This window comes from Trachurus japonicus, chromosome 5 (assembly GCF_045865225.1).
Source record: "Trachurus japonicus isolate A0001 chromosome 5, Traja_1.0".
Lineage (NCBI taxonomy): Eukaryota > Metazoa > Chordata > Actinopteri > Carangiformes > Carangidae > Trachurus > Trachurus japonicus.
In genome coordinates this window covers 37,328,503-37,354,279 of record NC_140911.1, presented here as the reverse complement: position 1 = coordinate 37,354,279, position 25,777 = coordinate 37,328,503, and the positions used below count along the sequence as shown (strand labels likewise).

General features: G+C 41.6%; 2 protein-coding genes across 5 annotated transcripts; both read right to left on the bottom strand.

Moving 5' to 3' along the window:
- Window positions 1-292: 292 nt before the first annotated feature.
- Window positions 293-1,117, bottom strand: LOC146988128 (macrophage mannose receptor 1-like). Its single transcript, XM_085777853.1, has one exon. It carries the CDS (start codon window positions 1,115-1,117, stop codon window positions 293-295), a length of 825 nt encoding a protein of 274 aa, XP_085633979.1.
- Window positions 1,118-2,796: 1,679 nt separating this feature from the next.
- LOC146988127 (uncharacterized) lies at window positions 2,797-21,960 on the bottom strand. Of its 4 annotated transcripts, none has more exons than XM_085777764.1 (8): window positions 21,586-21,960; window positions 10,454-10,555; window positions 9,853-10,109; window positions 9,033-9,146; window positions 7,257-7,377; window positions 6,625-6,677; window positions 5,491-5,640; window positions 2,797-4,098 (listed from the first exon to the last, which is right to left on the bottom strand). In XM_085777764.1, exons 1-8 carry the CDS (start codon window positions 21,674-21,676, stop codon window positions 3,910-3,912), a joined length of 1,077 nt encoding a protein of 358 aa, XP_085633890.1. In that variant the 5' UTR covers window positions 21,677-21,960; the 3' UTR covers window positions 2,797-3,909. The 4 variants fall into 4 exon arrangements, with proteins under 4 accessions (XP_085633890.1, XP_085633891.1, XP_085633888.1 ...); XM_085777765.1 differs by having other exon boundaries at window positions 9,856-10,109; XM_085777762.1 differs by having other exon boundaries at window positions 9,853-10,118; window positions 10,457-10,555; window positions 21,586-21,834.
- Window positions 21,961-25,777: the final 3,817 nt, after the last annotated feature.

Here is a 25,777-nt window from a genome sequence, read left to right as displayed (position 1 = left end):
TTAGTGAATTGATACATCTATATGTCTTTGGGAGGATATGTACATGACTGATAAGAAGGCAATGACCTAGAATTAAACAATTTGCTTAGAGTATTTATTGGTAATAATTGACACATAATATGCACAACATAGGATTACAGCTGAATCAACATCATGTAATGTTAATCTAGATAGATAGTATAGTATTTTTAGAAAATACACACAAACCGCTTACATGCCTTGGTTAAATGGTCTCATTCAGCTGCTAACATGGCAGTGTGAACAATATGTTTCAGGACATGCTTGAGTTTTTTTAAATGCAAACAAAGTTGAATTTGTTGGCACAGTCCTGGCTGACCCAGTTGTGTTCGTTAAGTGAGAGGGCCCCACAGCGGTGAACCTCCTCTGGGCACTGCGGTGTCTCCCCTGGGCTCCAGGCCTGGTACTCCATGTCTTTCCCATCCACCCACAGCCACCTGCCAGCCAGGAAGCGCAGCCCAGTCCACACATGGTCGGTCTGGGCTTCCCTGCAAGACTGCATGAATTGAGCCAGACCAGTTTCAGAGGGCAGGCTGACTAGGTTTTTTCCCAAGGCTTGACAGTGCTCCATCGCCTTCTCCCACGTCTTGTTCTCCTTAACCAACACCAGGTTGCTATGAAAACAGAAGAACCGGAATTCTTCTGTACAATTCCTCCTACGCCAACCCTTGCCATTAAGGGTCACACACCTGTTTTCATCTGTTGTGGATATGATGTCAACCAATGCAGGTTTTCCTCCTGACCACATCCAAACACCACTGTCATTTTGGTGAAGACCAGTCCAGAAATCAGGGTAACCTGATTGCCTTGATCCCAAGAGTTTGTTCTTTTCCTCCTTGCTGTGGAATGAAGACAGATCAGTGTGAAACCTCCTGCAATAGTTTCTGGCGTCAAGCCAATTCCACCTTCTTTCGACATAATAAGTATACCCAAAGACGGTACTGAAACCGAGGACTGCACTGAAGAGACCGGAGAGAATGAGAAACCTGAGAGTGTGTTTCTTCATGTTGAGTTGCTGTTGGTTCTCCTCTGTCGCCCCATCATGGGTCCTTAAGACAATCGAAGGAGCAGCAAGCACCCAATCATGCTGCTGCACCATAGTTTGTTAAGAAAATACACAGCAAATGAGCCATAGGTGTAATGATACTAAACAAGGTCATTCAAATGTCCTTGAATGGGAAGTATCAACAAAAATTTGTCTTGATTTTGCTGTCAAATACTCATGCCATTCCCAAACATATGTCCTACCCATTCAGACCACATAGTGATTATAGCACCAAATATTATGTCTACAATAGTGTGTTTTCTCCTGCTCTGCTTGTGAAAACTTGGCATCTTTCACTTTATCAGGAATGTGTTCCTACTTAAACTGTATATTAACTAGGTTGGTATTGTTGGCCTTATTTCTGACTGATCCTATTTGACACTGGGGTCATAAAATTGGTTCAGAGCAATTAAACCTCTCACATATTTTAGTTATGATTTTCACCATCTTCAAAATGTCTTATCAATATTGAGATCTATACTTTCCCCCTTATACTGGACACTCATGAATCAGCATCACTGCAACGACTCCACCAAGGTGCATCTTCAGTTGTGTGTTTTAAATAAAAGATTTGCTTTTTCACTTTGAATATTCATAGTTTGAATGTTCTCTTTAGCTCTTTAGCCCTCGGGGCTGTTCTGGGCTCTGTCTTAGGAAAATCATTGATTTGCATTTCAATAGAAACCATGATTGAAAACTTTGTGTTATCTAACCATGTAATCACAGACACACATTTGTTCCATTTACCATCACTACCATGTATTATATTTAAAGTAATAATCAAATTCAAGAGTCTGTTTTAAAACAAACTCATTCAATGAGATAAAATTATGAATATCTCAAGGAAATTTAGATCAAATGCAACTGGACTTGGTTATTTGTCAGTTCATGTACATGTACATGTTCATGTCTTGGATCAGAGGTGAAACGTCTTCCTAGACAAATAACCAAGTCCAGTTGCATTTGATTTAAATTTCCTTGAGATAACTATGACCTGGACAAATGAGAATATTCACAGGCTTAAAATTATGAATAGTTTGCTTGCAGATAAGTTTTAGCAGTTAGCAGTTAGCCATAGACTTGTCTGTTTTATTGGTCATTTAGCTAAGTATTTCACAGTATTTCACAGCCATATTGGTTTAGGATTAGCTTTAGAAGACCGTAAGGCTTATATGCACAGCACAACTATATACAGCATGTTTATAATCCTGTACTTACTTGTACCATCCAGAGTTATATATTGCATATTGTGCGAATCCACTTCAAGTTAATTTATGCAAAAGACAGTTGCATTTGCATGTAAGTGCTTAAGTGCTAAATTCATTATTCCCTTCAGATGTGTGTGTGTATGTGTGTGCGTGTGCTGTGTGTACATGAACTGATTGCTTTCTTGAGTACGGATTTTTAACGTCAAAAAGAATATTTCAAACGTAAATGGTTCTGTTTTAAAACCAAACAAGCACAGCAGACATAAGCTGAAGGCAACTCACAAAGATATTGTCAACAATCACAGTTTATGAATCAGGCACAGATACTGATCATAGAGAAAGCAGGCTTATTTACACATGCAGTATATTATGAAAACAGCCATTTGTTCCAAAAGAGAAGGTAAGAAGTAAAAAAGAATGTGTACCACTGATGTATTTTTCTTATATTCACAATGAGATAAAGGCCGTCTTTGGAATATTAAACGTGCCACATGTTGTGTTGGAATATCATGGTTTTGTTTACCAGCCTGGGAAGTTGACAACTCTCAGTCTATTTTGTATTTGTAATGCTTCTTCCTCTAAAAATGGCTTTTTTAGGCTTTACTATTCCCAAAGACAGTGAAAAGAGTAGGAACATTTTAGAGTTGCTTAAAAAACAAAAAAGTGTCATTTATGTCATTAAATCATTATGCAAGCACACAAAAATCAAAATGAAATGTGCTTCGCAACCTCTACCAAACTCGACTTTGACCAAGTCAGTAGTTATAAATGTTTAGTTGTTCATTATGTCAGTATAAAGCACTGAGGCAACATCTGACACTTAAGTAGCATTATTTACTTCCTCTGTAAAACAAAAGGTCATGCTTGCTGCTTGCTATGTTGCTATTTTGCATGTTGCATGCTGTCAGTTGGTCTTTGGTATCTAAGACAAATGTTAACAACGGTAATCTCAATTAAAAAAAAAAAAATCTCTCAAAGTTTGACAATTTGTTACAAAATACAGCCAACTTAAAAAAAAAAAATTCAGTATCTCTAATTTTTCACTTATATTTTCCCACCTCACTCATTACAAGTTTAACACAGTTGAGGCAATTAGTAAGGCTATGAAAACCTTTTCTGAATCAATCACATAAAGGAAAACAACAATCAAACAGTGTGTGTCAGTCGTCTTTGCAACAGTACATTAACTGGTCTTCTTTCACCTTCCAGAGCATTCACTGCTTCTTCGTCATGAATCTACAGCACATTTTTAACATATTTTAACATATTTTTGGTGATTGTTCAATGATTACCAAAAGACTGGAAAGAGGGCAGCTAACAAATCTCAGTCAGTGCCCTGCCAATCAGTCTCAGTCCCAAACACAGCGTTTGTAGTCTCCTCTTGACACCAGCAAAGGCCAGTGGTCCCAAGCTTTTCACATTACAGGCATTGTCATTATCGTCATCACAGTGATGAGCTTCATCATTGGTGTCTTCACTGTCCCGGGAGGAGAGGAGGAGGGGAGATGAATCTATTTGGTGGATTCATGTTTAATTTGTCTCAGTGCGTGGACAGTCTTTGAGGCAGCAGAGGGAGTGTTGGATTGTGTGTCCCAGTGGGTGATGGGTAGAACAGGAGGTGGAGGAGGGTGTCTTGATTCACATTTCAGTGTCAGCCACAGGGGTTTGGGTCTGGGAGTGTCCGTTAGTGGTGGGGGCGGGGTTGGTCCCATTCTCTGGTGGAGACTCTCCATTGGCAGTAGGCTTGTCGAGGGGCTCCTGAGGCAGGGGGGCCACGGACACCAGGGTGTTAGCCTGGTTCTCCTCGTCCACCTGGAAAGACTCAGCCTATGGAGAGCACAGAGGCATCACTTGAGATCAGAGTTGACCAGGAGAAGTTTAACACATGCAGACCACTTTAATTTCTCTGTTCAAATATGACTTGCAAACAACCAGGAAAGAGTGATTGAGAATGGATTTGTTTTAGTGGGTGGTGCTGAAGAATAAACAAATGCATTCTTTGTGAATGAAGTTTTATGGCTTTCAGCTGTGTGGGCACTCAGAGTGTTGGTCAACAATATCCAATCAAGCTGATTGTTGTACTTCGCCCCTATCTGAAATCACAGCCTTTTGTAAATGACTTGGTAAAGTGCTCTGTGTGCCAGCAAGGACTTTGCGGATAATATTTAGTGATTATGACAGAAAGAGAAAGTTATTGGGTGTTTGATCTAAATGATTTAGTGGGTGTGTCCCCACATGAATGATGTCATGAGCTCTTCAGAAAACATGAAAAACTGAAACCATCTGTAGAACCATCTGTCGAAGTAGAAACAGCTTGAGTGCCTCCCATAGAATTCAGTTGACTTTGTGACAAGCAACTGAACAATGTCTATAGTTTCATTGCTTCACGTTCTGTCCAAAGAATCACAACCCTCATTGACTTTAGGCGGGTTGGTGAGGGTTCATTATGTATTTTATTATTGGCCAGTGAGCTGAGACTCAGCACACACCGACAGCACATTCTGCGCACCCTGAAATACAGGAACATGCACAGGCCCGGCAAAGGAGTTGAGAGGGATATCAGAAACTTTATAAAGACTTTGATGATCCACCATTTTCTGATGCTCTGGTTGCCGGTGTGACAGTGATGGACAGATCTGTTGTCATTGTGTTTATGAGAAATAGAAAGGGAGAGAGAGAGAGAGGTGGGAATGGACAAATCAATGCACAACACAGTTGTACAAAGAATTTACATTTTACCCATTTGAAATGGTTACAAAAAAATACAGTCTATTTTTTGAGAAACATTGAGCTTTAACGGCTTAAAGACCCCCTCCCATGAAAATCGTGTTTTTTGAGCTTTTCACATGTTCCTGTGACATATCAGCAGAAAAGGAAGTGCAAAATTGCATTTCTGAGTTTTCTGCCTTCAAATTGCTGTGAACCAATGGCAGACGCAAACTGGCAGTTTCAGGGAGACTGGGGTTGACGCGTCACAACATAATGCTTTTCCCTGCTCACAAAGCAGCAATGAAGAGGCTACAAACAACACTGGGCATTAAGCTATATCCAGATGAAACTGTCTTTTTAATGTATTCTCTGTCATCTGTCATCTCTGTGATGACATTTTCTATAATGGCAACCTCACCAGTGCATTTGAATTGAACTTGAACAAGATGATGGAAATAGTGTCTGTGGTGTAAAAAACAACAGCGTGACACAGCTCTTTAATCTACTCACCAGTCTGACTCCTTTGGAGTTCTTGCGGTGGGTCTTGAGGTAGTAACCAGCTACCAGTAGTGCAGCCAGCAACAGGCCAGCTAGTAGCAAGGAAACCAGAACCAACTTTGAGTTTTTCCCCCAGCGAGGAACGGCTTCCACCACACCAACCTGAAAACAAAAATCAGGCGAGTCAAGCGGGCTCTTTGTGTTTCTAAAACTGTAGTGTGCGATCCAAACAAATCAGAGATCCTTGTTCAAACTGAAGCTGACACACATGGCCCTGGCAGTGGCATGTGCAGTCACATTTTAATGTCAGGTGTGAAATCACTCACTCAAGCTGTCCACTTGTGATCAGATCACCAATAATGCATGTTAAAGCAAGGTATGAGCAAGGCCATGAAGGCGTTAGACTCAGTTACGACACCTCCATTATCTAGTTACTGCTATCCCATCCATCTTAACTGAGAGTGAGGAAAAACAGCCCCACCCAAAGTCTTTGTTTGTGAAGACATACTGTGCCCGCAGAATTGGTAGTATTTCCTCTTGCTTTAAAAAGATGGCCATTTGCAGACAGTAGACGGCATAATAAAGAGTAACTGTTTCCTTGAAAGGCGGGTAAATAAGGTTGTTCAGTGTATGGTAAGGAGGGAAATGCAGCGCATGTCAAATGCAGAGAAAGACAGACACACCCATAACCCGAGATTGTCCCCTAGGTACCGAAAAAATGTTGTGCTGCTGACAAGTGGATTGTTTGTGGGATTTTTGTTTGTCACACAAACTGTCATCCTGGCAACTTGAAGTTTTTGGAGAACTCAGAGTGCTCTTCTCCTGCTTTGTCTATCTACTTCGATTATGAGTCGACCAGCAAATATTTGATGGCTGAGTCTAGGACGTAAGTTATTGCTATAGTTGTTGCTTTATGAGACTATCATTGTGCCTGCTATGATTTACCATTTTGGCTGAATAATATATCTTTGAGTTCATGTCTCGGTCATGATCAGAGAGAAAGTTCAAAACTCATTTGGTGGAGGATAAGCATGTTGCTAATTATGACTTAATGTTTTAAGTATTTGACAAATGGGTAACGAAAAATGTTATTGGTGGAACACATGTATAGACCATTTGTACAATAAAATCAAAGTGGTACTTTACCTTATCTTTGATGTTGTCATTGTTGAATTTGTTAGCCATGCCTGAAACATCAGCTGAAAATTGAAAAAAAAAAAAGAAAAATTATATAAATTATTTCATTCACAGAGAAGTGGAGTTGAAGATGCTACTTAACTCATACTACTCTGTAGTGATGGGGAAACAAATCCAAAATAACTCCCAGTAAAGTAAATTACAAAAATATTGGAGGTTTAGTATCATATTTATTCAATGAACAGCCTCCAGTGATGGAAAGAAACCAAACCATTAACTCGAGTTTTGCTTTTATTTCTCTTCATTATTTTCTTCTTTTGACGTTAGCATGCTAATCAGCTAGCCCCACTCTGACTGGTCTACCTCATCACTTTTTGATTGAGTCACTGTAGCATCCAGACTACCAGAGTGCACATTATAACCCCATGTAGTTGGAATAATGGCTGAATTTGTGGATTAGTAACAATTTGTGGATTAGTAACATCTGTAAATGCTAACATTGGCTCTGTAGCAATTTAAAAATAAATACTTGCTTTAAAGGGTGGAGTAATGAACCTGATATTAATGCAGGTTTACTATGTTGCCTGAAATTTTGAGGTGCAACAAAATTGAAATTTGTTAATTACCACAAGAAAACTTACCTTCAACATACTTTCCCGACACAATGATTTCATCAGAGTTGTTATCCTGGTAGAGCTCTAGTTTACAGTCTTCACCACACAGCTCCTGCAAAACACTTTCAATCTTCACTTTGGTGTCTTCCTGCAAGGAGAAAATTTATGATCATTAGTACTGAAAACATTTTCATTTCATTATGTGAATGGTTCCATTTATCAAATCTGAAACTGCTCATTGCACAATGTGACATTTCATTTCTAACCACAATTATCTGGCCCTGAACCTAACATACTGAACCTTCAATATGGCCTTGAATCTTCCACTTATTTTTTCATCCCTACCTTTCTTTCTTCGCCTTTTAGTCTTTCACACAGTAAGGGCTATCACAACCTTGTGTGCAGCCTTTTTCCTGATTTAATCTGATCCAAAAAAAATGTAGGAATCTGCCACTGTGTAGAAATCTTTGATCTGAGCTCAGGACCGGACATCAGGCTTTCTTTAGAAGACTGTACAGCAGTACACATTGACCCCTGTCTGGAAATCTTTGCTTGAAGATGCTCTTTGTGTGCTGATATTCGGTCATGATATTTTCTCTACTGTGGCACCAGAATTACGTACAATACAGACACTAGATGAGCCTCTCCATTACTCTTTACGCTTTATGTGAGATATCAACAACACCTGCTTTATTTACGGGTCCAACATCCTTTCATACAATATCTCAGAGAAATGCCAGATGCCATGCCAAAACTAATCCACTCCCCAAAAAACACACCCTCAGACCCTCCCCAGTGTTTCACTCCTTCCTTATTGACCAATGTTGAATGATAAAATGACGTGTTTAAGAAATATTAGTTTACAAGCAAATTGGAGCCAAATGAGATTAAACCATGATTTGTTTAAAATGACATTGCAGCAAACATTTTAGCTAGTCATCTTTATTCTAGATTAGGTGAAAAATCACTAACTATTGAATTAGATAGAGCTCAAACCATTCAGTTTTTATTAAGGTAACATTAGGGAAAGCCAATCCTGGCCTGTTGAGTGTCTTTGTCGAAGTGCACCAGGACCTCTCTGATGTATATCTTGCTATATGTAGCTGTTAATGCTTTGTATGAAGGTTAAATAATGCATTTGCTGAGAGTTACAGCAAGTTGAAATCACATCTCATGAGTTCAGGCCTCCTCATAGAAGCTGTGGCACCTGTTGACCTTAAAGCTGTTATCTTGGGAGGCTGAAGAATTTGTGATTCCAAACACAAACACCCCCCCCCACACACACACACTGCTGCTTCAGGCCTCTATACATCAAACATTCTACAGCAGCTGAGCCCACCCACTGTTCCCTCACAGCTCAATCTATGCACTGGCTGAAATGCAGCTGAAATCTGTTGGACTTTCCTTCTCTCATATAAGATGTAGACATTACTGTAAAAAGCATAGACACACTTTTTTCTCTAGCTTCACTGATTTACAGGCAGCTGTCTCTGCCTCTTAAACAGGGAAAAATGTCCTACTGTGCTCATGTTTAGCAATCTGACAGCCGACTGGCAGCAGCATCAAAACAAAGCCACAGCCAATTTTCCTCCCGTTTTGTTTGTTGCTTTTTGTGCAAGTGTGTATGTGCATGAATATTCTGACCTCCTGCAGGGTCATGTGGCCCATGCAAGAGTCTGCGCTGCCCTTCCTGCATCTCTGCAAAACCATTATCATTTCTTTCAGTTCTGTCTCACGCACCGCTTTTATTCTTTATAAATAGATACATAAGAAACGGACAGAGGGAGATATTTTTAAACTTACACAGCTGGAGGTGGTCTTGAGTTTCAGATTGACAGCATTTTTGTCCTGGACCGCGTCTTTGCTGACACATTCAACATCATCCTGAGGCACTGGCACTGGCACTGGCACACTGGTCTGCAGAGAGAAACCAAGAACTCTGTGATGCTTTGGGTGCGAGAATCCTAGATGGAGCTGCCATTGTATTGTAATTGGTGGTGTAACTGGTGGGCATTGTAATCTCAACATCTAGCCTATAACTTTTTTGTCTACTAACGGATATTCTATATTTATTTAATTTTCTCTTTTTTAATTTATTTAAAACAAATGATGAGAAAATCTATTTGTGTACTTACATCACAGTAGGTTATTGACCATAAAGGAAGTAAAAGAACCATAAGGACCTAAAAATTAGAAAAATACCCGTGCACAGCGAACAGCTGAGGTGCTGGTAGTGTGGCACAAAACCGGATCTGTTATGCATACAGTACATATGTGTGTCGAGATTTGGCTGGAAGAACCAAATGATGTGACCTGTGAATATGCTATTGTCAATGATATGAAAATTTGCCCTCCTTTTCTTACGCAGTGTAGTTTCGCACTTCCTTTTTTTTCTTAAATAAGAATCATTTGCAAATACATCATGTCTCAACATCATGAGAAACTTTTGTACATTTAAAAATACAACACAATAGGGTAACAGAAATGTAGCACAAGCAAACAAGCAAAATGAATATAGAACAACACTGATAATGTATAGATTCTAATCCCAATTGCACTTGCTTGTAATTCTGAGCTTTCTATGGGCAAAGTGATCTGAAAGACAGAGTTTGTATTATCTCACCACTGGCTTGTTCCTTGCTCCATCGCCTCTGGCAGGTGCTGGAGTTTCTGCCTCCACAACAGCGGGCGCGTCAGTATGTACCACAACTGTGAGCTGAGTTCCCTTTTCAGTCGAGTCATCGGGAGCTGCAGGGTTGTCCTCCGTGTTCTGTGCGTCTTCTCCGTCGTCCCCTTTTTCCGCTGCTGGTGTCGCTGCTGTAGTAGAATGTTCTGGTTGTACAGACTCCATTGTAGGGAAAACCAGGATTTGTGGATCCTCTGAAAAAAGTAACGTAACTTAAATGTTTGGTTTTAGATATGAAAATAGCAAATGACTTTAAAGCAACAATACATGTTGAGCTGTGTAACTGTGTTTTGAGTTAATGCTCTGAGGTTATATTATACACTACACCAGAAACAATAAGCTGAGTGCAACCCAGGGCCATGATAAACTCTAGGGACACAAGTGAATTTTAATGAATACATACACTGTGCCAAACAAGCTGATACTGTTATGGGCTTATTTCTCCCAAGTCCCATCAGTGCCGCTCTCTGTTCATGTTGACATATCAAGCCACAGAGTAAACCTATAAAATATTTATTATAAAGTCTGTGTTTCTTACCAGGAGCTTCAGTTTCAATCATGTCTCCTCTTATATGTGGAATGGCTTCAACAGTTGGCGCAGGTGCTGTGACAACTTCCTCTTCCTGTGCCGCCACTCCTGCTGTAAAACAACAACAGCCCCATGTCAAAATTAGATATCACTGGTGTTTCAAAATTGTAGATGACATGGCATATCATTAAAACAGTGGAAACAGTTAAAAAAATATTTTCATTTGTTATTTTTGCCTTAATTGGATAGTTGAGATAATTGGACAGAGACTAAAAAAGCCACTGTGTCTGGGATCTATTGGTGCATTCCAGCTAACTCAGAAATCAGAATTTGGTCCCAATCTGAGTTGACAGTGTTCCAGTTACTTTTCAGGAACAATAGAGTTGTTAACCTAACCTAACCGTTACTTGTTAGCCAATACCAGATAACAACACTCTAAGCGATAGTTTGAATGTGAAAGCAACTTGACGTGTAGGTAGAAGTTAAACAATTCTGTTGGTATGGCTACAACCAAGTAATAAACCGTGTAATATACAGCTTTTATTCACTGTTAATGCACAGAGCAGACATTTTGAAAAGTTCCTGAGAGTTGGGACTTCAGGGGACGTTTCTGATGACGAAGCCGTCTGGGAAGTTGGGAAATCCGACCATAAGCCTAACTCTGACTGGTTTAGTCAGGGTCTAAATTTGTGGATGGGCTGTGCAGCAACACATTACAACAACTCTCACATTGTGAGCTTCAATCGATGAGTCTCAGCAGCGTGGAACTGTCTATAATTAATAACCCACTGGTGGACTGATTCCTCTGCGCAGTGTAAGCAAATAAACTGTCCTTCAGTATGAAAGCTGCCAAAAGCTCTGGCCTCATGTTCACTCCCACTGGGACCAATGCTATGAACCTCTGCAGGGAAATCAGTTGTCTCATGGCAAACATGCTGTGAGCTACACACTGGACCCGTGTCAAATAGTTTTAAAATGTTTGTTTTGATTAAAAAAAAAAAAAAATGCTGTAGACCGGAGTGGTGCAGTTCAGACTAAATTGAGCTAAGAACCAAAGCAAAGAGTTCTGTTTAAATATTAACTTTTTAATGTAATTTTCTATCTGCAACTGTTATTTACACGCAGTGCCAAACAACATTAACCGTGCTGGCATTAAAGGGATAGTTCACCCTAGAATGATATTTCGCTCATTATCTACTCACCCTCATGTGGACTAAGGGCTGGAAGAAGTTTCAGAGTCCTCCGTCCCTTCTCTGAGTTACAGGGGGTCTTGGCGTAGCAGTGCATGTCCATATAACGGTTGTAAAGGGACACCAGAGCTCTTCGTAAAAAAACACACACAAAAAAACATCCAAATACCTCCATGCTGCTCGTATGTAATGTCCGTCTTGTGCTGAAGCCCCAAATTGCGTAATTGTCCCGAAAAAAATTAAATAAGTCTATATTTTAAGCTTGTTTGTAGCGGAAGCTTCTCAAAGCTCCTCTTCCTGGTCCGTCCAAATCTCGCGTGATTCGCAGTAACCGCACTGACGCCGGCGCAAATCACGCGAGATTTGGACGGACCAGGAAGAGGAGCTTTGAGAAGCTTCCGCTACAAACAAGCTTAAAATATAGACTTATTTAATTTTTTTCGGGACAATTACGCAATTTGGGGTTTCAGCACAAGACGGACATTACATACGAGCAGCATGGAGGTATTTGGATGTTTTTTTGTGTGTGTTTTTTTACGAAGAGCTCTGGTGTCCCTTTACAACCGTTATATGGACATGCACTACTACACCAAGACCCCCTGTAACTCAGAGAAGGGACGGAGGACTCTGAAACTTCTTCCAGCCCTTAGTCCACATGAGGGTGAGTAGATAATGAGCGAAATATCATTCTAGGGTGAACTATCCCTTTAAATACATATGAAATTAATATGCACTAAATTGGCATCAGTATTTAATCATGTCACAAAATGATGGATTAAATGATGAAATGATGATGCGTGTGGCAACCTATTTTTGAGTGAGGCTGGCGAGAAATGTGAAACTACCGCGCCTGGTGCTTCTATCAAGTGCAGCTCCTCCTAAGAATCATAAGATGTTTTGTCGTATCCCGTTATCATTCTGCAGGTGTGATTTAATGAAGTTGTGAGTTGCGGTGGCCCAGATGGTGTGCTATCTTAATCACATTCATCACCTCAATGTATGAACTGGTGCAGTGAGCCAGAGCTTTTCGTGGCCTCTCCATAGGATTTCTGTGTGTCTCTAGAGACATCTGCAATGGTGGAAGATTAGGTAACAGATCTTATTGCAGAGGATAAGTGAAGCTGTCTTATCCATGGATCACATTATGAAGTCATTTACTTTGAAATACGATCTTTCTCACTCAGAGTTTTTTCTTTTTTCTTTTTCAAATGATCCTGTGAGTACAGTGACTCGCTTAAGACTGAGCATGAATAGGAGATACAAAATAAGTGTGAGTGGAATGATTTTCCATCAACCCTGTTAAACTGTTGAATGCCCTGAGTAAATGTGCCACTGAAAGGTGCCAGGTAATGATGTCTTTGAAAACATCACTTTTTCCATTGTACCATTTTCCAGTTTCGAGGGAGCCTTATGACTTTGGGGAGGAATCCTTGATGAATTGCAACACTATATCATCAAAGCCTTGATGGTTGTAATTTTGTTGTAATAACCTGGATAACTTTCAAGGCATGATTCTCAGTAGTAAAATATGCCACCACACCCTGCAGCCGCTGAGCTAACAGACCTCAGGTCGCTATTACTGTAATTTGCTCTGGTCAACTCAAATTGCATTGGTGGGATGCAGAAGCTGAACCTGAGTACCCAGAATGCATTCCCTATACCAGATCTCCTTTTCTCCTTCTAACAACAACAGCATTACCTCATTCTCAAAACATTCCCATAATGCCTTACCTCTGCAGATCTCATTACCTCTCTCCCCCTCTCACTTTCTCATTCCTTACTGGTTGTCAGATTACTCTTGTGACTGTGATCATAGGTTTGTAATCGCAGTGTGCTGCAACTAACTTTGTAAACATAGAGGTTGGATTTAATCACTGCTTTTCTTTAAAGCATTCATACAATAGGCTTTCTTATTGCAGCTCAGTACAACAGTTACAGTAAGAGATGACAAACTCCTGCAGGACAGAGCTAAAGGTTCACTTCATTCATCCTGAAGAGTGCAGACCATTTGAAAAATGGTTAAAGCGCAGTGTGGTTTGAACATTTCAGTAATATACTACTCAAAAAACCTGATTTAAATCAAATTTATTTGAATGTTTTGATTTATAGTCCAAAGAATCTATTTTGCTCGAGGCCCTGTGTGAGATGTTTTTTCATCTCTGCTGCTCTGTCGTTTCCTCATGCCTCATGCCTCACCATCTCCAGTCACTACTTGAGGCCCCACACATGGGGCACACTGTATATTCACACAATGGTGACACTGTGACACATGTCCACTGACTTCCTTCGATAAATCAATGTGACAGACAGGTGCCACAAGTACTGAGTAAACGCTGTGTGTGCCACACTAGCAGGTGGGGCTGTAATCTCCAAGGAGGTCCTCAAGCATGCTTAATGTTAGCAACTGTCCACTGCAGCTGTCTGTCACACTGCATTTATACAAGGGGAAAAACAACTTTAGCACATACAGAGTGTTTAATTTGAATAAGAAAATACATCACAGCCACTTGCCTCCAGGCGGTTTTGCAGTTTTTTTTGCTTCCATGTCATGTCTATAATAAAAACTCTGTTGTGGACCTGCTCAGGTTTCACTACTGAGCCAGAATGTAGCCACATTTAGTGCCTCATCTCAGTCTGCAGGGTATCAGGGCCAGTAGTGTGGGTGTAGACCAGCAACAGGTCAAGGGCTCGCTGACCTTGTAAGTCAGTCTTTTTTAGACTCCTTTCACATCATGTAGCCTACAGCTGCCATCCCTCTTCCATGTCTGGGTGGTCTGCTTGTTTATTTAACAGGAAGAGACGAGAGAGACGGTCAGACATAAATCAGTGCCACAGAGCAGAGGAGCTAAAATGTGAAATGTAATGTGAAATGTAAACTGTGTGATGACTTTCTGTCATTGGGTGAGTTGTAGCAGATGTGATGGTAAAACCTTTGTCAGTGGTGTGGTAAAATGACATGAAATGTAGAGACAAAGAGCCGGTTGCAGATTAGTATGTTTAGTTAGAGGTAACAGTCTCTGATGGAGAATCTGTTTTTCCTTTAGAACCCGAGTAGCACTGGTCATATTAAAAAGGAGTTTAGGTTGGACATGTTTGGGGGATGAAGAAGAATTTTAAATATCTACTATAAAAGGCAACTGTGTTTTAATAGAGTTGTGCTAATGATGTCATGCCTGTATGTAAAACTCACATGTTACATTTTCCACACACGGCCAGTCAACTCTGTCCAGCTATCTGACCCGCCATCACTCATTTCACACAAACTGTCCTGATAGCTCAGAGCCCAGATGGAATGAAGCATCTGCATACAATTGCCTCTTGTGCGCAGCGCTTACAGAGGCGGCATGATCTGAGCCAGCGTCTTTTTTTATTGTTTTGTTTTGATTGTAGACACTAAATGCCTCAGGTCATTTCCCCATTCTTCTGAAATCAAACGGTCATATTGAGCCGACGTTGGTCCTGTGATGAATGCAGTGGCCTCTCCGGTCTTCTCTGCAGCCCCCAGCACACTTCCTGGCTGTGTGACCTCTGAACCCCCTTGGTGCCTCGCTGGCCTCCACCCTCCATTCTCTCACTCAACGGCAGCGACGACTTAATTCACTGTCTGCACTAATGCGCACATTATATATTTGAGACATTCACTTGATGCCTCGTATCCCCACATACATCCACCCACACTTGTCTTTCATTCCTTCTCTTTATGTAATGTTCCAGTGCAGCCAAAACATCAGTCATCGCTCACGTGTCTTGGCATTATTGCGCAAACACAATAAACGTAACCCAGTCGTCCTAATCAGCTCTGACTCCATATGTTATACAGCATTGGGGACTTGACTTCACTGCTCTCTTGAAGATTTTCCCACCAGATTTCTCTGAGTGACGGCTGTGGTCTGGAAATGCTCCACCCCGCACCCCCCTCCATCTCTTGGGACTCCGGATGGAGGAATGCAGCAGGCTTTGGAAGAGGACGAGGCTGCAGCTCCACGCCCTCCTCCCTCCCAGCTCACCATGTCTGCTCGCCCTCTCCGAGTCACGCACAGCTATTTCCTGGCATCTATCAAGGTGCGATGCAGGCCTTCGCACCTCCCGTGGTCTATAGTTTAATATAAAGCAACACACAAGGAGTCATAACAGCTCATTTCTCTCCTGTGGTGCCAGGAAGCTCTCTCTCGGGCTTGCTTCATGGTGCATCTCATGACTAAATAAGTGCACATGTCTTTGGACTTGAATTTGCATTAGTGCATCTTGTGCCATTCTTAATGGCTTTAACCCTGGAGACTTGACCTGAAGCGTACTGCACTTGACCGACCAGCCATTTCTTCCATTTCCTCCAACAATTCAACCGATGCACCTATTCACCAAAAACGTGAAACAGCTGTTGGATGTTGTAGACCTTCCTATAGCTTTGGGCCTCTGGTCTCAGCCTGGCCGGTGCTGCATGTTCAGGAGGAGCAACCTCAATATCTCTTAAGCCCCTGGCCTCTCCCCGCATCTGTTGAGAAAAACCCTGTCCTGTGTAATGGGCCATGTGGAGGTGATAATGGTCTCTGGACCACCACCAAGTCCCAGCCCCTTCCTGACACATACAGAGTGCTATAGTTACCATATGACAAAGTGTTTTCATAGAACCAAGACAGTAATTTATCTCACACTTGAATCTCACAAATCAAGCTGGCAGCTGTGACCAGCGCCAAAACCCATTTTTTGCTGTTGGATCTGAATGAAGATGTCTTCACTGCTCTGACTGAGTGCGTGAGAGTCTGTTCAGCTACGACAGCTCCTATAAACACTCAAGACATATCACCGCCCCTTTTTCTATCAAGGTTATGGTACATATTCCTGGGAATATTCCCTGTATATTTATCTTCAGCATGTGCATGCAAGCGTTCCACAGTCTTGATGGAGTTGGGTCTGTGGTGTGATGATCCAGCATGTTAAGGTCCCCAGTCTGGGACTCGCCCGCTGGCTGATCACCAACAGCCACTACTAATTACAAAACCATTATGATTTCAGGGAAGTATTTAGGTTGGATTTTGTAAATGCAATTTAAATGCAGGTGTTCTTAATTGTGCATTGGTTCCATGCCTCCTATACAGTGTAACACAATACATGTACACATATACAACACAGCACAAACATTATGTCTAATTTTACTTCCATCAAAGTGGAATACTTCATTCTGCTGCCTGTGGACTTGGCACAAATAACTACATTTCTCATGTCACAGTGCCTCTTTAGAGACTCTCTGACATCACTCTGGCATATGTTGGATAGAAATTTGATCCAAGTGCACACCTCCACTTCACCCGATGCTTCCCTCACTACAGCATGAATTTAAAAAAAAACACGAATAAGGTGCAGACACTATCCCTTTGATGACTTTTCATTCAAAATGATTCATAACTACACTATGATTTGAGTTATTAATTATTAGTTATTAAAATGTACAGCTACAAGTTACTCATAAGTTCATATTTTGAAAATGTGGACATATATTCCTCATCTGTGTGGTCTTCTCTTGTTGGTATCTCCTGACAGTATTCTGCATAAATGAACACACCTTTTCCTTCCGTGTTGCTTTCCATATCAGCGCTCTCATTTCTTAATATCCTGTGGCCCTTAAAGAATCTGAATTTTAGAGTTAAGAGCTGGCAGAGGAATGTGACATTGGAACCCAGTCCCACGGGGTTAAATATGCTCTGCAACTCTACCCTCTTTGAAACAACAGACTGCTGACCCCTCTACGCTGACCCACCCCCCTGTCGTTCCTGTCACAGCGATTAATAGCAGAACCTGGGCCATTCTCCTCTCTTGGCAGGAAAGCAACTGGATCTCATGGTTTCAATCAGTCGCTCCGAGCCGCCCCTTCTCTTCACCAAGTGTGCCCAGCTGCAGCGTTGATCCAGCCCAACCCCGAGGCCACCGCCGCTCCTTATCCAGAGAGCCATGCCTGTTTCTAGGGACTCACAATCAGGAAACATGACATCTGCTTTCAATTGGCAGCATTATATCACCCCACAACCCCCACCTCACTCACCCCTCCCATCTCCCCCCAACACACGCTCACAATTGACCACTACAGTTTAACTGCCTTGTGCTTTACCTGGAATGAGCCTGTCTGCTTTGAGCGTACACAGGTAGACGGTTGGGGGATCTTGTTGCAGAGGGAGACATATCTGGCTGTCAATAGCTCGGGGGCTCCACATTGATTTTGTCCAGAGAGAATCTGAGTCTTACTATATGTTTCAAAAATCTACCAGTGTAATTGCCTGCACACATAACCAGGAGGGGTATTGAAAAACAGCCATAATAATAGGCCATTAAGATGCTGAACTGAAGAGCTCTTTGTCGATGTGCAAAGATTTGTTCTCTGCTTTAAAAAGATCAATTGTTTTCATTTAGAGCTTTTTTTAATTATTTATTTCAGTATGTGTCGCTATCTGTGTATCCAATTTAGGGGTCAGGGCGCAGCACCTTACATTTGATGAAGCAGCTCGTTTAGCTCCGCCATATCAGTACCTATTGGATAAATACAAGCACAGAGGCTGGAGAAAGTTGAAAGACGAAGTCAGAGTGGAAAAGCTGCTTTCTCTTATTAGGAGGATGAAAAACACTATCCTAAGTGAATAAGAATCTTATGGATGTGTGTGTTCCCCCCCCAGATGCTGTGCTCGCCACCACCGGCGCTTTTCTTCGTGAGAGGATTGAGCGCTCTGTTGTCAACATTGTTTCTGTGAGTCTCTTTCCGTGCATCTGCTACTTCAATGGGTACAACACAAACAATGATTTCCATAATTACATGCTGTGGGGTTTGCAGAAAGGTTGGGCAGGGTTCGCTGCCTAACTAGAGAACCTCCTAAAACCACTTCACAGCGCCGGCAGAGCTTAAACCGTATTATGAAAATTGTTTGTAAGTACAGTTTTAAGATATTTGAAGCGAGACCTTTCTGAGCACGAGACGCTCCAGTAATGTCACAGACAACAAAGTAAATCTGAGCAAGTTTTGCACCCCCTCCCCTCCCATATTCTGCTTCAGCTCGTGTGCCTCTGAGTGCTTTTCTTAAAAAGAGGTCTGCTAAACAGGCTCAACAGGGGTTTTTCCCCAGTGTTTCTGATCATCTCCTGTTCAGCCTCTGTCGCCCAGACCCCCCCCCATCCCTCCACCCCTCTGATTGTCAGGGTAACCGTTACGCTCACCAACATCTGTGAATCTGATGTGACCTCATCACAGTGAAGTTGTTCAGTAAGCCCATCTTTCCACCACTTACATAACGGCCCTGCTCCCATCTCCCAGGTTGACTAGACATTTCAACAAGAGGGATTTTCTTCTGACTCCAGAGGCAGATGTTTTATCATCTAGTAGACTCAAGTGGTCTTATTTTTTTCTTGTTGTATATCCAGTCTGTATGAAATCTGAGATTTGCTCCACTACCATTCATCTTTTTTTTTTCTCCATGGCCCAACTGCAGAGTGTCACATGTTTTCAGTTGCTTTGTGTTTGTGATTTTCAGGAAAGATAAACATTGCAGTGCACATCAAGAGATGGATTTTCCTTTCTTTACAAAAGCAGAAATAAAAGCTTTTGGTGCCTCTATAGATTGAAATGCTGTCAAGGCACTTTTATTTTCCAAAGCAGATATAGCTGCTTCTCACTGCTGATGATCTCATCCCCATAAGCTATATCCCATGAACAAGACAGGAGGTTTGAATTAAGCAGTTTTGTGTGCAATTTGTTTCCAGCCACAACAGAGAGCTCTGCAGATGATAGAATGGCTATAGTTCATTCTCAGCTCCGTTCTCCTGACGTCTTGGTCTCGCCTTTTGTTTACTTTGCTCAGAAATTGGTTTGAAACAACTCGTATATCTAAGTTTCTCAGACATTTCTCTTTTTCCCCTCTCCATATGATTTATCTCTTAATTTCCCTCCTACCACAGCAGACAGTTAATGGACTGAAGTGGAGTTGTCCACAGTCACATATGAATTGATCTACAACTTCAAGCTACATTTGTAGCAACAAATACAGATCTCATTGCCTTTGTTGGTGAAATTTTTAAGACATGCTCTCCTTTTGAGTAAGTGTTAAAGGAGAATTCCGGTCATTTTTGACCCGCGAAAAAACGCGACAAACCAGAGTTACACCATGGCTACCCGGCGCTAGGGATAGCAACAACGCTAACATATGGGGGCAATCAAATATCTATGGTACATGACTGGAATCCTTATGACACACCACTGAACTTATATAGTGTACAGTATAAACAGTATAAACAGTAGTTTTGCATGTAGTCACTCACCTCAGATAGTCGAACTCTGAAACATCCTGGAAAGACATTACTATTCGATCACAGAGCGCCTGCTCTCCCCGCCACAGAAACAAACACTTTTTCCTTGTTGTGATGATTCCTTTACAAAAATAAACATTCAGAGATATTTTGGATATTACCACTGCACTGCTTGACCGTTCATTTTTGTAAAGAAATCATCACAACAAGGAATAAGTGTTTGTTTCTGTGGCGGGGAGAGCAGGCGCTTTGCGATCGGATAGTAATGTCTTTCCAGGATGTTGAGTTCGGCTGTCTGAGGAGAGTGACTACATGCAAAAACACAAAGTTTATACTGTTTATACCGTACACTATATGAGTTCAGTGGTGTCTCTAAGGATTCCAGTCATGTACCATAGATATTTGATTGTTTTTTGAGTGTTTGTTGTGGTTGAAAGAATTGCCCCCGTAGGTTAGCGTTGCCTACATCAATTTTAGTCTCTTTTTTTGCTCCCCCCAACACTGGGTGACCATCAGGACAACGATTTAGGGGTCAGAAATGACCGGAATTCTCCTGTAACACTTACTCAAAAGGAGAGCATGTCTTAAAAATTTGACCAACAAAGGCAATGAGATCTGTATTTGTTGCTACAAATGTAGCTTGAAGTTGTTGATCAATTCACATGTGACTGTGGACAACCATCAGGACAACAATTTAGGGGTTAAAAATGACCGGAATTCTCCTTTAATTTCTTGTTACTGTTAACTTTGTATAGACTCTAGCACACTTCCCTCTACCTGATACAAGTCAATGAAAAACTTTCAAGATTTCAACTCAAACGTGAATACATGAAAAAAAAGTGGCTTAAATAAATGTTAACATACCATAGATGACTACTGCCTTTAGATGCAATTAGATCATATCATGTGATATAAGCAGTTTATATATTGCTGCATTTGTTCTTACATGGATATCAGCAATGTTGTCTTTATGCATAGTTTCACATCAGTCATCCTTGATGCCTCACTAAAAGCACCCACTATATCAGCACCGCCACATTTGAAATGCACATTAACAACTGAACTCCACCCTCCCCTCACGCATGTTTTCAGCGGGCCTCGCATTACAACCAGCTAAATATAAATACACATTTCTCACAGTCCCTGAAGATCATGGGAATCAAGTCAATGAAATAGCACCAGAGGACAGTTCACTAATGCTTCAAAACTGAACAGTGGAAAGCGAAAAGAACATTTATGAAAAAAGCAAAGCCACTGTTAATGAGTACTAAATCCAGAATAGGAATCTTAAATCAAAAATGATTATTTAAAACTTCTCCATTGCTCCGTTATCTATAACCCTTATCTATAAAATGATTGCTTTGTTTGCAGAGCTGTAATGTTTTTCTCTCTGCGTCTGGGGGAGAAACATCTTTCATCAAACCCTTTTCAAAACACATGAAACCTCATCTGTTATAGATTTGTCTTAAGTGTGTGGAGATAAGTATTTTAGCATTCCAGCAAGGAAAAGGGTTGTAGGGTTAAAACCTGGATTCAACTCTAAGACCATTCAAACAAACACTTCTCCACCCCAACCCCACCCCTCCTGTGTCCTCCCTCCCTCCCTGTAGATAGCCACACAATCCCTGAGAAGTTTAGCGTCTTTTTTCTTTTTTTCCCACCACTTACCATTTAGTAGAGAAGCGATGAGTAGCAAAGCAAAAGCCAACATTTTGCAAAAGTGTTCTGGTCTCTTTGCAGATGATGCTGCCATTCTCATCCTGAGCGCGCACACGTCCGATGGGTGGGAGTGAAAAAGGGAGGGAAAGAAAAAAGCTGGTTGAGCCTGAGCAGTTTAGGGTTTCCTCTTACCCAGAGTGGGACAGGGTGGATAAAGCACCACTTGTGTTCTGTCAGTTTTTATACAGGCCCCCCCCCCTTCCTCCCCTCCTTCTCTTGCTTACCGAGGCCCTGCCCTACACCCTATCCTCCACTGGTTACTTTAACCCTTCCTCTGTACCCCCACCCCTTCAGAAGAGCGAGCAAAGCAGATGGAGGGAAGGAGCAGAATGGAGTCTTGTTGGATGTTGTGTATTTTCTAAAAAGGAGAAACTGTGTGCAGAATTCTTCAAATACCTCTCTATGTTTATACTTCTATGCAGAATGTTATATATGCATCAATCACCCTCTATAACGAGGCTGCAGCGCGTGTGATGTGTGTTATAGCACTGCAGAATATGCTTTAGTGATCAGTGCTCATTATGCCATCCCTTCCTCTCCCTGGGTTACTGTGTCTGCTTGAACTGTGAACCCAGGACGGGAGTAATAATCCTACTCACAGTGAAAGGTGAGAGCTGACAATAGGCTGTGACACTCTGGTCCTTAATAGGCTTATAGAGATAGACTGTAGAGCAGAATAATCATACTGGAAACAAAGGTGTGATCCACTGTTATGTTAATGTTATTAATCCATTTGGGTGACCCAAAGAGCCCACTACTCAGCAAGGCCATCAATCAACACCCGCTCCCCCAGCAGTAAAGACACCACAGGATCCGCTTAAAACCATTCACACTTCCACAGAGTCCCCAAAGTACCCAGCCCCCAGCCCCCCCCCCCTCCTCCACTGCAGCTCTGGGGGGAACTTTGCTTCACTTTTGTTTGCTCTTCTGCTGTAGTGTTTCTCATGCTCTGTGTAAATGAAACATCTGGAAACACTGGTGAAGGTATGCTAAGTGACTTGTTATAAAAGAAGCTCCGCCCTCTCACACAAAGAAAAGAGTAGCAACAACAGTGCATCTGGAGAAATAAACCAAACTACAGCTAAACTTTACATGCTTGAGAAACATGCCTTGTAATTTGATACCACCTCTAGTGCCCCTAGTCCCCCCCCCGCCCCCCGTCCCTGTTTTGGCCCCATCCTCCCACCACCCCCACCCCCCTTCCATCACTCCGTTTCCTCCCCGTCCCCCCACCACCACCACCCTTCCTCCTTGCCAGACCCCTATCAAACATTCACCTCAACCAGCAGGGCGTTGAGGTGGCCAATTGGCCCCCGACTGTGACTCAAGATGAGCTCTGCCGAATACCCCAAGAGAAAAAAGCAGCGGCGTGCCCATTACAGCGGGCACAGCTGGACAGCAGCAGGCATGTCACTCCAGTAAAACATTCATTAGACCGTTAGCTAGTTAAGTGTTTCTACTGGAGTCGCCATGAATCACAGCTTCCTGTCAGATGGCAGTAAGGCACAGAATAGACCTTTTACCCTCCGACCAAGGGCAGCAGGACAAAGCCTATTTTTCTTTTTGCAGTGTGCACCGCTTTTAATTTCTTTCTTGCAAAGTTTAACATGTCATTTAAAATTAAGATTAAGATTGCACTTTATTGTCAGATCACTCTGAAATTTGTCTTGCGTCCCATGACGTCCAAAGTTTCACATAAGTAACAAAAAAACCCCAGAAACGTAACATTTAAACAAAACACAAACTACATCCTAATTCTATTCACAACATAAATCCAACATTACAAAGTGTCTTTGGTGCAACACCCAGTGCTCAGTCTGTACATGAACTCTGCAGCCGACTTAGAGCCCAAACTCTGATTTAACAATTTGACAGACTGAGGGACAAAAGAGTTCCTCAGTCGGTTCAGTCCAGCTTGTGGAACTCTGAATCTTCTGTTTGATGGCAGAAGCTGATATTCCTCAAATAACACGTGAGAGGGGTCAGATGAAATATTACTTGCAAGAGACAACGTCACCACATTCATGCGCATCCCTTGGCTGCACACACAGAGAGGACTGCCCCTTCATGCCGTTCTCTCTCCTCATTGGATAAAGGTTGTAGGATACAAGGAAAGTTTTCTCCTCGGCTTACAGCAGAGCAGAGTGACTGACAGACCCGTGTTTCAGACCAAACACTCTATATAAGTGATTGCTGTCGGAAGATATAACTATTTAAGACTTATATTAACACAAATATTCTGCTTACTTCTGCTTTGATAATGAGTGAATTGTTTTCACACCACTTCACTAATCTGTCTGTAGAGTACTGATGAACATAAGGCTCATCTTCAGGGCTCAACAATGACAACAATGTAGTGTTGTTTGAACATTTTAAAATTTGGATAGTCCGTTTTACAATCGTCAGTATAAAGTGTGGAAAGTAAAGGAGAGCTCACACAGCCCTGAGGTGCTCCTGAATTAGTAACAATAGAAGATGAGTATGTCTGGTTAACTTTAAATATCTGCTTTCTATATTGTGAGAAATGAATGGTACCAGTGAACTAAATGAGGATTAATCTCAATTTCAATCATCTTTGCCAGTAAGAGCTCTGGCTGAATTGTGTTGAATGCAGATGTAAAAATTGTGTCTTTATTTGAAATGCCACTTCCATAAAGATTTTTAAAATCATTTGAAGAGGCCTCGTGTGAAACCATACGTGACTAAATACTTTAATCTGCTTTTGGTGTGGCCATGCTCAGATGGTGGTGATGAATCATTGTGTGCGAGTACAGTCAGAACCACTTTCCGCTCAATCACAGCATTCTCCATTTCCCGTCCGTCTCCTCAATGCCACAGCTCAGGGTGTCACAGAGTCGCTCGTCGTGGTCACAGGGGAGGAAACCAACACAGACAGCAAGTGCATACTGCATACCTCCTAAGAACTCACTGAAAGCCAATCTGGAAAACATTTCTACCACTGGCATCCAGTGAGTAAAAAGCCCATAGGCCTCCCTTCAAATGACCTTATTTGTTTATAGCATGTTGACTGTTCTGCACATCTGTTGCAGCTTATGGAGTTTGAAAACAGCCTCGTCCTTCCTTTTAGCCGCTGCACTGTTTCTTCAGTTACAGTACATTGCAATGGCCGTATATCTGCTACTGTCATAGATTACTTCTGACAGCACTGTGTATTTTTGTTTTAAGATGCGAGATTTGATGGTTGTGCTTTTCACTTCCACAAGTTGTGCATCTAGCCTACACCTCGGAGCATGTGTGTTAAATACTTTCTGAAATGAGTGATGGGATGTCTTAGGAGAATATACGCAACAGGGTTCAATATCAGAAGAGGAAAAAAGAGAGGCATTGTTCTTTTGTGTTTGTACTTTCTCACCAGGTGCCCCCCTTAGATTTACCCTCCACTTTTCCACAAAAACACTGAACTGTTGCCAAACATTTTGTGAACATGCTTTTTTAAATTTTTTTTAACTCACTCTCTTTTGCTTCCTTTCTTTTTCCCTCTTCTCTTATCATTTTCCTTTTCTTTTCCTTGTTGTACATGCACACGTTTTGTGACAGAGACAATCATGCATTCACACATGGGCACCTATTACTGATCTCAAACAGAAAACAACAAAAACAAAGCTTATTGACTTCCTTTGTTCTGAGGACAAACTGCTGTGGGAACAACATCCAGCCAACCTGTTTCCTCAGTGCAGGAAAAATGAATAATTATAGTACGGAAAGTTTCTTCAAGGTCTATAGACAAGAATCTAGTTCATTCCTATGCTCACTCAGGACCTTAGATCACAATTTTTAAATACAGCAGTGGGTGTTTCTAACAATGTTGTGGAGAATAAGTCATCAAACTGAAGGCACCTCCAACAGTGTGGCTTGAATCTGACAGGAAATTTCATTTCTTGGATGCGTTTTAGGCAAAAGGTTGTTGGTGTTTTAGCCAAGAAATCTTACTTTAATGGAAATTGAACTTGTTAATTGGACACTCCTGGGATCATTGACGTTTGACTGATGAATCATTGGCTGCTTTAATTGGCAGATCCTTCTGAGAGATGAGAGCTTATTAGCAGAATATGTCATGGGTTATATTTTTTGAAGACTTTTGCTTTTTTTTTTTAATTTTTTGTTTTAGGTGTCCAGTTAG